Here is a 15284-nt window from a genome sequence, read left to right on the forward strand (position 1 = left end):
ACTGTATATAAAAGAGACAAACAACAAGGACCCACTGTATAGCACAGGGAACTGTATTCAATACCTTACAATAACCTATCACGGAAAAGAATCTGAAAAAGAATAGATATATATGTATGTATCACTGAATCACTTTGCTGTACACCTGAAACAATGTAAATCAACTATACTTCAATAAAAATAAATAAATAAAATAAAAGACCTCACCTTCTGAAGTAAAATGGAGGAATTTCTCAGAGTCTGTGTTAGAGTTTTTAGCGATTTAATCTACTGCCCAGAGCCAAGGGTTCCAGCGTCCAACAGCCTGGGTTCAAAGCCCAATTTTGCATGGGATCTTGGAGGATGTATGCAACACCTGCCTCAGTTTCCTCATCTGTAAAATGAAGATGACAATAATAGTACATAGGTTCTGTTTAGGATTAAATATGACAGTCCATATGAAGCCCTTAGCATAATGCATAGTAAAAAAAAAAAAGTTAGCTCCTATTGTCATTGGCAAAATAAGAAAGGTCATCTACCACAGAGTCAACAGTGAAAGTGCTGATGACACAGGAGGGACAACGTGGATGGATAAAGTTCATGGGTTCAGAGAGACAAGACGGGAGGTTGACGAGGTGGTGGGTGGTGCTGCTGACAGGAGCAGCAAGGGCCGGGTGATGTGGCTGCTGGAGAGGGGACTCACTTCTAAGCTGCTTCATTAGAAACTGTATCCACATCAGACAGGAAGTAACTGAGTGAACTTGACAAATGAGAATTTGTGCAAAGGAAGCCAATTCAACATTGTGAGAGATGGAGATATTTTGGTCGAAAAAAGAACAATTGGGGTGTCATGATAGCTACATCAACTAGTTTAAGGGTTGAGAGGCAGGAAAGGGAAAACACCTGGTTTGTTTCTCAGGAAGGCAAAAGGCATGAGTTGTCAGAAGACAGATCCCAGTGAGACATGAGGAAAACCTGTCTAATACTTAGCCCTCCCTGCCCCTCTATGGAACAAGGGGCCCTACAATTTCACGTGGGAAAGTGATTAGTGATCAGGGATGTGAAAGGAGGGAATCTCTGTATGAACCAGGAGGTAGGACTCAATATTTCCTCCTGCTGCTTCCAGCTTAGGTTCTCAATTTTAATTATGTAGAAATTTGTTTATATGCACTTCTATGAATTATATGACACAATGCTTCTTTGGGTTTAATTGTTATCGTTTAAAATCAGTGTCAAATAAATCCCAAATACAACTAATTATAAAAACAATTAACAATAAGACACTTTCACCGTGGACCGTTTCATATTTATTCTCTTTCTCTCAATTCCCCTTATCTAATTATTTATAAAAGAATCTACCGTGGGCTGAGATACTAACCCTTTCTGATTAATGACCTTTTATTTTTATTCTTCTATTTCCATATATCAATATGTAATAAAGCCTTATTAATTAAGATAACTTGAGGAGAGTTAATTTGAATTGTTAGGAGGTCTGGCATATGGAATATTTTAAAATAAACCCAATTGAACTTTCATGAACACATAGTAAGCCCAAAAGGGGCAACCTCGGGTGCCTTCAACAGACACTCCTTAGGGAATGGTTATGAATAACTTAGAAGCTTCTTAATTAGCATATCTTTGTTCATATGTAAATGTGTGCTTTTGGAATAGTTGAGGTTATTTAATACATTCCGTTGACTGAAATATTTTAAACATTCCCTTTACAATTTATTCAATAAATTGTTATTGAACAGCTCCATGTAAGGTGCTGGGATGCAGTGGTGGGCAAAGGCAGACATGGTCCCTCCCTCTGCAGACCTGAGAGTCTAGTGACCAAACAGACACAAATTAAGTCATGCACACACACACACACACACACACACACACACCACCCAAAACAGCTATAAAATTACAACTGTGATAAGGACTGCAGAGGAGAGATGCGTGGTGTTATAAATTATCTAAGAGGGGATTTAACCTAGTCTAAGAAATCCGTGAAGACTTCCCCAGAGAAATGATAATTGGGATGAGACCTAATGGAAGGGAAACTATGAACCAAATAAGAGGATAGGAGAGAACTTGGGGCAGAGCATTCCAAGTGACTAGTTGGATTACCATGTGCAAAGGCCCCTTAGCCAAAGAGGGTCCTGTGTACGTTAAGAAACAAAAGAAAAGCCAGTGTGGAGAACTGGCCATGAGAGATGGAGCAGAATCCGGGGTCAGTCCATTTAGGACCAAGTTAAAGACAGTTGCACTTATTCAATGAATATGCATTATCCTTATAAAGAAAAATTTGCTAAGCAAAGACGAAACATCAGTGCAACCCCTGGCCTAATTATCACAGATTTTTGAGTTCGCATAATCTAAAATAATGAGTTTTAGAAATTCCACACAACTGACAAATTATTCCAAAATTATGTTTATTCCAAATGAATGGCTTCCATTAGACTAAAATTATATAAACATACGAAGAGGTGGGAACGGGGAGAATCATATTAGCAAAAGGACAGATAAGCCTTCTAAGCCACCTTGATGATTCTGTTTTTTCCCTCTGAGGGCAGATGGGAAAAAAAAGGAAAAGAAAAGGCATCTTCTACCAATCTACATGATGCTTGAAGGCAAAACAAACTCTTAAGAACTGTAAAAAAGAGCTGTGCCATAAGGCCGGCCACCATAGCCCTACACTATGTGTGTCCAAATAGGGCATTCTCAAGCACAGAGCCAACTTCCCTGCACACATTTGCTAACACATCCCATACAAAGCACTCGTTTAGGATGGCTTTGTTTTCAAGAGCGGAGTGTTCTGAATGTCAAACGGCGCACTTTGTGATTGCAGGCTGGCGGTGGACGGGCCGTTCGGAGCTGCACTGACAGATGTGTTTCACTATCCAGTGAGCATGTGCATTGCCACGGGAATAGGGGTCACTCCCTTTGCCGCTCTTCTGAAATCTATCTGGTACCAATGCTGTGAGTCACAAACCCAGTGGAAGCTGAGCAAGGTATGGAAAATATCATCAGCTTACCCTTCCATGAATTCAAAGGTTCAACATCCTTCTATCTATCATCTGCCGATTCCTGGGGAGGGTTTTAATTAACTATGAGGGATAAACTCAAGGATCCTTAACTATACTTATGTTCTTAAAAATCTCCATTCACTATTACATTTATGAGAAGGGTTATGTCTAATCTTGTTAAAGACGACAAGACATAAATTTTATTGCTTCATTGCCATTACAGGACATGTAATTGCTCATGTCAGTAAAATATGGACAGGCTGCAAATGGCTATGTGACTGAGGACTATTAGCAGGCAGCCTTAGACTCGAGCTTGATGCTGTGGTTGCAAGTGTACTATTCAATATCTTCATCTCAGGGACTCGGGGCCTTAACTGAGAAGCAAAAATGCCACAGCTGGGATTCCTTTGTCTGCTTGCCTGGTGCTGCCATCCAGCTCCAAATCTCCTTTGTGTCATCTCTTGTATGTTCTCTGACTAGCTGCCTCCATGGTTCCCTTGCTCCCTTTGTGCATCCCATGTTTTAACCCTCTTAGGATCAGCAACAGACACTAGAGCAGCAGGAGAAAGGGAGCCATGCGAACACTAAATGGTGTCAACTCAGGAGGGCCAAGGACATCAGGCACACTTGGTTCTAGTCCTGGTTCTGCCGCTTCTCTGACTGACACTTTGGCTGCAGTTTTGTCGTCTATCCCGGGAAGATGCTTGATTAAGTCAGCATGTCTATGGGACGTTAGTCATATGAGAAGGTCTACTAAGGAGAACTGTGTAGTGAAATGATTTCAGAAATGCTGTCACAGATCCCCCTTTAGAAGATTCACATCTTCTATTAGCCTATTAAATAAATTCTGCAGAAAAGAAACTCATTCAGTTTCATTTCACCCACCCTTCCCAAGCATATTTAGTCATGGAAACTTTCTTCATCTATCATTCTTTAAGAAATGGCACTTTGCGAAGCACTGGGGCAAGGCCAGAAGGGAAGATCTCTACAGGTGGGGCTTTCTCAACCAAGAAATTAGAGTAAAATTAGCTATCATTTCATGAGTTTCCAAGTGACAGGCGCTTGACATATGTTTTTTTCATTTTATTTTTATAATCTTCCCAACAACCTTAGAAAGTAGATAGCACAAGCTCTGTTCTCCAAATAAGGACTCTGAAGCTTTAGAGACACTAAAGTCACTTTCCTGAAAATACACTGTTAATGAAAGGCAAAATCAGGGTTCGAACTCAGGTGCATCTGGCTCTCTGGTTTGACATAACCAACACAGGTAGACATGGCTTCCACCTACTGTATTGTAGGAAGACTGTGGGATTCCTGGTCAGAGAATCTACCTCAGCCTGATTCCACCCTCACTAGAAGCATCACCCTGAGTGCATCAGTTCGCCTCTCGGAGCTAGGTTTCCTGATATACACGATGGAGAAATAAGAGTCCATATCCATCAGGGAGTTTTTGTTTGTTTGTTTTGTTTTTGTTTTTGTTTTTGTTTTTGCGGTACGCGGGCCTCTCACCGTTGCGGCCTCTCCCGTTGCGGAGCACAGACTCCGGACATGCAGGCTCAGCGGCCATGGCTCACGGGCCCAGCCGCTCCGCGGCACGTGGGATCCTCCCGGACCGGGGCACGAAGCCGCGTCCTCTGCATCGGCAGGCAGACTCTCAACCACTGCGCCACCAGGGAAGCCCCATCAGGGAGTTTTAATACCAAATAAATAATGTAGAAACATTACTGTATAAATGTGTATAAGATTATATTAAATGTGTATAAGATTATAATTAAATTAATTATATCTGCCAAAGATATAAATTACTAGTACTAATACTAATAGCCTAGATTAATCAATCATTGACTACCTAGAAGGCAGGGAGTTAGGCATTTTACACATACTATCTCACATCATCTTACACATACTATCTCACATCATCTTTACTTACCACTTTTCCATTTTACAGGTGAGAAAACTGAAGCTGGATCACAAAGCTAATAGGAATGATAGAATCATATCATTGAATCGTTGTAATACCTCTTTCAGATAAGTAGTATCCTCAGATTACCAGTGAGGAAACAGAAGCACAGAGAGCTAGTAAATATCAGAATGAGAGTTTGAACCCGGGTTCTTCTTAAGCTAAATCCCATCTTCTTTCCTTTATACCACAATAAGATTAACCAAGTGTTTTATTCTGTTCAGGCTGCTATAGCAAAATACCGTAGATGGGGTGGTATACCATACATACAACAGAAATGTATTTCTCCTACAGTTCTGGAGGCTGGGAAGTCCAAGATAAATGCACCAGCATCAGACTTGGTGTCTGATGAGAGCCCACTTCCTGGTTTATGGACGGTCATCTTCTAGCTCTAACTTTCCACTGCCAAAGAGGGCAAGTTTTTTGGACACTGATGGGCACTAATCCAATTCAAGAGGGCTCCACCCTTATGACCTAATCACCTCTGAAACTCCCCACCTCCAAATACCATCACACTGGGGATTAGATTTCAACATATGAATTTGGGGCAGGGGGCACAAACATTCAGTCTAGGGCACAAAGCAAGCAAAACAGACACTGTTTCATACATTTGGACTCCACTGCAAAGCTTTGTTATGGTTTATGTTGATTTCCCCATCTCTGTAAGCTCTTTCCTCTTGCTGTCTACCAAGTCAGACCCACTTATAGCAGCAGCTCATTGCTTCATGGTTCTCACTGTACAAAAGGTCACATTATGCTTCACATGGAGATGGTGATGGAATTGTGTGCCTCACTTTCATTCACTTATTCACTCAATGACTATTTATGCAGCACCTACTATGTGCCAAGCCCCACTCGTACTGACTGAAAAGCCTACCACTCTCCTCTCACCAGACTCACAATACCTGACCCTTCTCTCAACATCCATTACCCCTGTGCTGTTCTCCTTTTATATCATTTATCCTTCTTTTTTATTTTAACGTTCACAAAGTACTTTATTTCCCTTAACAGATTCTGAGCTCCTTAAGCGTGGCTTTTCTCGATATCTCCATTATTAGAGAGATCTATATTTATATATGCACACACACTATAAAGTTTGAATAAATCAATGAGTGAATAAATGTCCACTTGGCCAAAAGAATTAACAAATGGCTTCTGCACAATTTTCTGTAAAATTCTAGGTTACTAAGATTAATTTTCTTTTATTTAAACAAAAGACTATTCATTCAGCAACTTTATAATTAAAATAATACATTCCAATTATTTTATCACAAATAGGAAAATTCTTCTAAGAATCCACAGAATCTTAAAGTCCATATTGGAACCCACAGAATATTAATACCACCTTCTCTCTCACCATTTCATTGTTATTCCTGGGCTGTTTATGGGCTTTCTCAAAGCTGTTTCAGTGGGAGGGCTAAGGATTTACCACAAAAGTATAAAACAGGGGCTTTGATCTCTAGTCCAAAAAACAGAAATCATAGAATTGGAAATAAAACACAATGTTTTAATGACTTATAAAAATTGGGGGTAATACTGAGACAACCCTCAACTGAAAATAAAGGCAGGAGTTATAGTATATGGGAGAAAAGAAGCTAAAAGCATGGAATCACAAAATTGAAGGGGCTTGACCTTCCAGTTTTGCATAGAACAATACTTACAGTGGGAAGTGATTTGTCCAAAGTCCCTATCTGGCTAGCCACTGAGTCAGGACAGGAGCCTGTGTTTCTGGTTTCAAAGCTCTTTTATGAAAGAAGTGAGGTTTCACGCTACAGAAAGTTCAGGCTGAAAATCACACTTGACATCCACTTCCTCAGAATCTGCATGCTTGAGAAAAAGCTTAGGAAATTTCTGTTTTAAAGCAATTCTGTGTTTATTTGAGTACAGCTAACATTAGGCTTATGTAACTAATATTTGTCAGGGCCGCCCACATGCTTTTGAGATATAAATACTACTCCTTCCACTAAACTGTCAGCATCTCTATAATTTTTTAAGTGGGGGAGAGCAAAGCAGTACATTCTTATCTAACAGCATCTTCACAATTATAGATCTGGGCTATAGTTTTCAGAGTGTTCTTTTCTGCAACAAGGAAAGGGGAAAAAACAGCATAGAGGTTCAGAGCTGGAATTTTAAGTTTAAATAGTTAACTGCAATTGGTTCAGATTTTCTCCCTCCTGTGTAAAAGTTTGCATAAAGGCAGTCGTTTTTACGAACAAGGCTTATATTGCAAGTCTAGAGTAAAAAATTTGCACCAAAGTTTTCTTAGTTGTGACCATTGCAAACTACATCTCTTCCTCCTTCTCCTCTGCCACATTATTCTAGAACATTTCTAAGTAAAATGCAAAAGGATATCCAATAGGACTCCTGCATCTTCTTTGGGGTCATATGTAGCACTTTCTGTTTGAAGCTAGCGTTTTTCAAATTTTTTCTAGCTATGTGTTATTACTAAAGATAGTAGTGAGGAGCGGCAGAGGAAGAGAGAGAAGTGGTTAGGAGGACACTTCCCAAGAAGGCAAAATAACAATAAATATAATGATGCCCTGCTGTGAAGAAAATGGGAAAAAGTTGTAATATATTAAAGGGATATTTCCAACCCAAGAGTAAGAGCCACACTTCACTCAGTTAGAGGCAAATGAGAACACAGTGCTCTTTGGGGATGAAGGAAGGGGGTGTGAGCGGCTGGGACATCCCTGTGATACAGTATGGAGGAAGCCGAGGGTTAAAATGCCCCTTGGGGATGAATGTCCCCCCAGCTCCTGCCTAACGGAGATGATTAATTCTACATCACACTCAATTTGTGAAAAGAGCTCTTGAAAAAAGTTAGGACAGTTTGCTTGTGCAAACTGTCAAAATGATGAATGGAAATAGGTGTGTACAAACCAGGGGTGGGGAGGGGGCAGATTGCTGACATAAATGTATTGGCCTCCACATTTTAGTTCCCTAATATCACAGCCGTGCAGTCAGAACCGAGAGGACGGCCAACTGGATGATTTGGTTCATTTTCTTAACTGCATATGTAATCTTCAGATGATAATAAAATAGATTCTAGAAAAACTGAGATAACCTAATTTCTTCATAAATGGTCTTCCTTCATCAGCTCAATAATACATAACCGTGATAATGAGTATTTATAGTGTGTCCCGCGCAAAATGGCCTTTGGGTTCTTAACCTAATATAATAAACAGATAATTCAAATAAAAAGACAGCATGGGCCAGTGGGAACAAGGCAAAGAGGCCAAGAAAGGCAAAAATCCATACTGTCCTTAAATATATTAATAAAACAAAGGAGGGCCTGCTCTCTTTTCTAATGAATGAAAAATGCATTTAATTGAATCTGTTTTGAGGAATTATTTACTTTCACTTTCCCTCACCCTGCTGCTCTGGCTACTCCTGGAACTGATCATCTCTGGTAGCCACTGAGAGTGTCCTGATAAATTGAACCAGGGAACATGAGGCCAGCTTGCATCTCCAGGAGACACACGTGCTTCTCACCTTTCACTAGGCAGCCTCAAAAGACTCCAGTCCCCCAGGAGGTCTCCCCATTGTCCTGTGGGGAAGTGACCAGTATTAATATTTTTAATATCTTGGTTTATTAACCACACAAGCCGTACATGACTACAGGGTCCTTGTAAAAGATTCAAATAAAATAGTCAAAATCTCAATGAAAACAGACTTGTGGTTGCTGGGGGTGGGGTGGGGGGCGGTGGCGAGGGATGGACTGGGAGTTTGGGGTTGGTAGATGTAAATTATTACATTTAGAATGGATGAACAAGGTCCTACTGTAGAGCACAGGGAACTATATTCAATATCCTGAGATAAACCATAATGGAAAAGAATCTGAAAAAGAATGCATATATATGTATGTACAACTGAGTGACTTTGCTGTACAGCAGAAATGAGCACAACTTTGTAAATCAACTATACTTCAATTAAAAAAAAAAAAGAATGTGTAAGCATGGCTTTACAGAGAGGAAAGTGCACTGTTCTGGGGACCCTTGCAATGAAAGACATCAAGACTTCATTTAGCTGTGTTTTTTTAAACCTCATTTCTGTTTAGAAATAAATTGATTTAGCGGTTTGAAAAAAAAAACTCCCTTTATTCACCTCCCTTCCCAAATTAACCACCGCCACCACTTGGCCCTCCAGGGTTCTCACCTGAAACAGTTGAGCGCATCTTATTCCATTCCTTTCCTGCACTTTTGTGTACACATACGCACCTACACACATATGCAAGGTGTTATTTTATTTTTACATAAATAGGGATGTGGGGATGGGGAAGGAGGGAGAGAAAGAAAGGTGTGCAATTTGTGTTTTTGTTTTTCATTCTAACATGGCCTGGCGCTCCTTCAAGTGTCACTGCCTATTTATTGACTTTATTTTATTTAGCGCCTTCAGTGAATTCTGTAGTATGACTATCTCACAATTGATTTTATCATTCTGTTATTAATGAACATTCCAGTTGTCCAACAACCATAATTTGAGCAAACTGAGGCACAATAAACTTTAGGCCCTGGTCAAAGGGCAAAGCAGCAGCATAGCCATGACATAGTTAACATTAAGGATAATGGCTTTAAACAATAGTCTTAAGGGCGAAAAGTGATTGACAAAGGCTGGTCTTAGTATTACAATGGATAATGGGAAAAATAGTTTTATAATTTTATTTCTTTAAAACCAGATGTGGAAGCCATGTTAGGGAAGCTTCTCAAAACTAGTTGCTTCAAAATCTGTTTGCTATTGTCTTTACCCACGATGACCTTGGTAACAGCAACCACAAAATAAAAACCAGGACAATAATAGTTACCATTTATTGAGGAGGTATTATGTTTTCTAAATATCAGTCTCAGTCTTTATCTTTTCAAAGAGAAAAGTTCTCTTTTTAGAAAATATTCATGATTCCCTCCATGGAAAGTCACCATCACCCTCCCTGATTAAAGCTTCTATCAGTTCTGTTACATTGTATAGGGAGCGTGGAATCTTAGCTCAGGCTACTATAACAAAATACCAAGGCTGAGTGGCTTAAAACAACAAACATTTCTCATAGGTCTGGAGGCTGGAAGTCTGAAATCAGGGTGCCAGGATGATTGTGTTCTGGAGAGGACTCTTCCTGACTTGCAGATGGCTACCTTCTTGCTGTGTCTTCACATGACGAGAGAGGGAGCTCTGGTCTCTTCCTCTTCCTATAAGGGCACTAATCCCATCATGGGGGCCCACCCTCATGACCTCATCTAAATCTAACCATCTCTTAAAGGCCCCATTTCCAAATCATCACATTGGCGGTTAAGATTTCAACACACAAATTTAGGGGGGATGCCTTCATACCATAACAGTGGGGAACATAGGATGCTGCCCAGGAGGAGGCAAGGTCACAGTGCAATCCCACTGGCCTCCTAGAGGGAGCTGTTGTTCAAGGTCAAGGTCAACCCTGGCACCCAACATGGATCTTAGAGTACCTTTCACTAGTGAATGGGTTCCTCTTTCAGAACTACATCTTTATGACCAATGCTGAGGTTTTGAGACTGGTGCTAGAGATTTTGGTTTCACCTCCTGTCAATAACCACCATCTCTATAGTTCAGGAGTGACGGTGGACACAGACCCCCAAGTAAGGCAAGTGTCCCTCTTTGCTCTCTAATATAAACATGTGGCATTCATTCTGTAAGCTCCTCCAGATGACAGTGAGGTAGTAGCAATATCTCAGCTAACATCTCAGAGCACTTACTGCATCTTTAGATTTTGAGCTAAATGCTTCCACGAAACCTATCCTTTAATCTTCAAAATAATCTCATGGATTATTGTTCTGTGTTTTTGTTTTGGTTTTGGGTTTTTTTTTTTTGCCATTTCAATGTATGATAATCTAGACTCAAATTACATAACCTGCTCCCAGTTACACAGCTTGAAGGTGGTGAAGCCAGGAGACTAGGACAGGTTGCAGGACTCCATGCTCACAATGGTTAACTACTATGTTATATTACACCTTCAACCTGCACCCTCATTTGCAATTTCCTTCCTTAGAAAGGAAAAAGCCCCTTGGATGCTCTCGGCGATAGATAGATAGATAGATAGGTAATTTTTGTCCCCATTCCATCCTCAGGAAATTGATTTTGGGTCTAAAGAAATGCAGGTTGTATTTGAGGATGTGTCCCCTGCTGTGTTTGTGGGTACCTATCCAGGCCATGGCACGGGAATGTCTGATGGAAGAGTCTGGTGCTCTGGTAGTAAAATAGATAAGTAGCTTTTCTTATTTCATTTCCTGGAATTCTTTATCCAAAAATAGCATGGGGACATTTCCTACTGGGCCCAGATGACCTGGTCCACACTCTCTTAAAGAGAAGCCCAGGCTGTGGGAAAGGTGGGGATGAGCTGGAGCTGAGACCCAGGCCCCCCCAAGATTGGCCGTGGCTGAGTTTATCTCGTGGTTCGTGCTAGGAACGATGTGACAGCGAAGGCCTGTGATAGACCACATGCATACAGAACTCCCTAACCCCATAACAATGTCCTGGAGTGGTGCCCTGCAACATCTGGGGATCCATTAGATCTACAAAAATGTGTGGGCTGAGTCCTGTAAAAGAAAACTTCATTACTACAGAAGTTCAGAACTTTCATCATTTTACTGAGGATGACTTTCTGTGTAACAAAACCTTCTAAGGTTACCTGAGGTATTTTAGGCCTCTGTTATCTACTATAGATTTCTGAAAGCCATGCTTTATACAGGTAACCGGTTTTAGGGTGGTTTTATTTTTGGAGACTGAGGCGGGGCGAGAGTTGGGAAGCACAGATCACAGACGTGTAGCCTATTGTTTGGGACGTTTGTTCTACCATTGACCAGACCCTTCCTACTGGAGGAAACACAGAGGTGGGAAGCCTCTGTCCCTTCACAGTGAGCGTCCCTCACTATTAGAAAGATGAAAGGGAGTCAAAGTAAATGTGCTTTTTCCTCTCTTCAAAGTCCATTTTCTTCCCTTTCTGCCCAAGGCACTTCACCAGAGCCCATTCAGTGCCCCTCCATTGCCTCTTGCACCAAAGCTGCCCAGTGTCACCTGTGAGTCAGTTACAGAGGGAAAAACACACAAAGCCATTACAAGGAAGCAGAACGTATAAAAGGCTTGGCGAACCCTCAGAACACTGACACACAGCTAAGCCACAGGAAAGTAAAGACAGGAATGATTTCTGTTTGAAAGAATAAGGGTCAGTAAGTGGAGGAAAGCTAAGATGTGACTGTTTTTCAAGTAAGGGTGATTGGGACTGGATTTGAAATTGACAGGTTTAAAGAAAACGATTTTTTGGTTTGTTGTTTCAGATGAATGTATTTTTAGCATGTTTCTTAAAGAGTGAAAATAATAGAAAATAAGTCAATGTTGTTTGTTCTATACCAAATGCACCATTAATATTCTTAGATCAAACAAGCTACTAGGGGCAGGAACGAGGGGAGGAGTATAGGTGAGAAGGGCATTAAATTCAGTTAGTTGGTTTTGATTTCCACAGGGAGCAAAGCGAGTTAAAGGCAGGGCTGAGATTTTGAAAGAGTAATTTAAATGAGGCACTATACAAGGTGGAAAGAAAGAGGATAGCAGTATTCATCACCTACATAGCATATAAAATCAGCCTCTGGCCTCCATTCTTCCTTCCTTCCCCTACCCCTCCCCGATTCACCGCCCAGTCTATAAAAATGCTGCCAGAATGGTGGCCCTGGGATCCTTCCTCAGATGACGTCATTCCCCTGCTGGGCACCCTGCAGTGTCTCCCCACCTCACTCAGAGTAAAAGTCAGGACGGCCTCACAGCCCCCGTCTGCACCTCTCCGCCTTCCCCTCAGACCTCACCTCTCGCGGCCCACCCCCCACACACACTCCACTCCACCAGCTCCTGGCTCCCCTCTGACAGCTCCCACCCTGGGCCTCTCCCCTAACCATTCAACTCTCTCCACGTCTTGGCTTCAATGTCCTCTTTCCTTGTCCATTTGACTTAATATTGCAGGACTTTCCAGCCTGCCTTTTTTTTTTTTTTCAGAGTACCAATCACCCTCTGACATAGTCTATATTTTAGTTGTTAATTTATCATCTTTCTTTTCCCTCTAAAATGCAGACGCCATGAAGACAGGGAATTTTTATCTCCTTTGTTTGCTCTTCTAGCTCCAGAGCTGAAAACAGTCTTGACATGGACTGAGCATTCAGTATGTTCAGTACATTCAATTCAATTCTTTGAATCAACAAGGATGAACACGATTGTCAGGAGGGACCCACTGACTCAGTTTTACAGCTGAGAAGAAGCTCCTTTTGGGGTAGGGGAGCTAAAATACCTGGAGATTATTAGTAGTCCTGAGATTAATATTCCAAGAACCCTTCCAAACAGCAATTGTCCAACAAATATGTAGGCTCTAAGCTTTTGTTCTTCTTGAGTATTAATTTCATAAATTCCTGCACAAACCTGGAGAGAATAGGCAAGATACTTAGCCTGGAAACACGTTCTGTGATTTCTTTTTCCTCATGAATATGATCTGTTAATTAAATCTCGACTGTAAATTTCATTATATGATGATGGTGAGCTTGCAGCGTGGCGGGGGAGGGGAGGGTGAGAACACTGGCTATTGGAGACGATATTTCCTGGTGGAGATCAAGGCCGGCCCCCTCCTCTATCCTGTTAATCAGCATCTCTTTTGGGAGGGGGTGCAGGAAAGAGCAGTGGGCAGTGCGGGGTAGGAGTGTGAGAAAAAGAGGAGAATTAATAGACCTATCTCCCGTGGTTTCTTCTAGATACAATTATCTGAAACTCAAAGCGCAAAATCTAAGCCTTTATTTTAGCAAAGCCAAACTACTTCTCATCACATGCCATTTGCTAAACACAGAGAGTTTAAAAAAAAAAGAAAAAGAAAAGAAAGAAAAAAAAAATGTTCCTCAGTGTAATTTCATTATAGCAGTTGACGCACAACCCCTGCCACCACCCACCAGCTTCCTTGGACACTGATATGTCTGGCTGATGGGAAACTCCTGGACTGTGTGGCTTGATTCTGCGATTACCATAATCTCCACCCTCCGGAGGGCATGGCTGGTGAAGTGGATTAGTGAACAAGCCTTTGGGTCTCTGGAGAAGGTTCAAATCCAGAGCTTAGGTCATAAGTGAAGATGAAGGGCGTTGGTCTAACAGTTTATCCCCCTTTGGGAAGAGTGAAAGGCACAGCTAGTTATGATTATTAACCTCATTCAGAAGAAGCACAGCCAGGAATGGGGTAAATTAATCCTCATCCAGTGAAACTGGCAACAGCCCACAGGCTCCTGACTCTGAATTCATTCTGGGCCTTTTCAAACACAATGTGAATTTTTTCAAAAGAAATCACAGTGTGACTATTTGTTCGCTGGCAGAGTGAAGCGTGTTATTTTGCAGAAGTGCCCATTTGGGCTCAAATAATTTAGTGGAGATAAAGTAGTCTGCGATTATCAGCACATTATGAAAAGAGGGACAGATCTGTTTTCTTGCCTTCTCTCTTGACAGGTGTACTTCTACTGGATTTGCCGAGATCCAGGAGCCTTTGAGTGGTTTGCCGATCTCTTGCTCTCGCTGGAAACAAGGATGAGTGAGCAAGGGAAAACTCACTTCCTGAGTTATCATATATTTCTTACTGGCTGGGATGAAAATCAGGTATAGATAAGACTTTAAGAATGAGCAATATTATCTAACTTGTGTCATGATAGAGCAAAGAGAAGAGGAACAATTTCAATAATGCGCTACACAAAAGAAAAAGAGAATAAAATAAAACTAGATAAGAAAGAGCTATTCAAATTGTAGCAATAAAAGCTACAGTTGGGCTTCCCTGGTGGCGCAGTGGTTGAGGGTCCGCCTGCCGATGCAGGGGACACGGGTTCGTGCCCCGGTCCGGGAAGATCCCACGTGCCGTGGAGCGGCTGGGCCCGTGAGCCATGGCCGCTGAGCCTGCGCGTCCGGAGCCTGTGCTCCGCGACGGGAGAGGCCACAACAGTGAGAGGCCCGCGTACCACAAAAAAAAAAAAAAAAAAAGCTACAGTAAATTTGCTGAGGAATAGAAAAGAAGATTGGAAAAAGAGGTTGGTTAAAGGGAGAAAACCCCAAGTTTGGAAATCCAAGAGAAATTATGTCGTTAAAAGCTGCATTTGGGGCTTCCCTGGTGGCGCAGTGGTTGAGAATCCGCCTGCCAATGCAGGGGACACGTGTTTGAGCCCTGGTCCGGGAAGATCCCACATGCCACGGAGCAATTAAGCCCGTGTGCCACAGCTACTGAGCCTGTGCTCTAGAGCGTGTGAGCCACAACTACTGAGCTTGTGTGCCACAGCTACTGAGTCCGCATGCCTAGAGCCCATGCTCTG

The 15284-nt window shown here is 41.7% G+C and overlaps 1 protein-coding gene across 1 annotated transcript in view; it reads left to right on the forward strand.

The window, feature by feature from the left end:
* The window catches only part of NOX3 (NADPH oxidase 3), a 57996-nt gene that overhangs the window by 27607 nt on the left and 15105 nt on the right, over positions 1-15284 (forward strand). The window contains exons 10-11 of the mRNA XM_065888731.1: positions 2816-2978; positions 14437-14583. Coding sequence (XP_065744803.1) covers positions 2816-2978; positions 14437-14583 — 310 coding nt within the window. The remainder of the gene's footprint in view (positions 1-2815; positions 2979-14436; positions 14584-15284) is intronic.

The sequence above is a fragment of the Phocoena phocoena genome, chromosome 12 (genome assembly GCF_963924675.1).
Source record: "Phocoena phocoena chromosome 12, mPhoPho1.1, whole genome shotgun sequence".
Taxonomy (NCBI): Eukaryota; Metazoa; Chordata; class Mammalia; order Artiodactyla; family Phocoenidae; genus Phocoena; species Phocoena phocoena.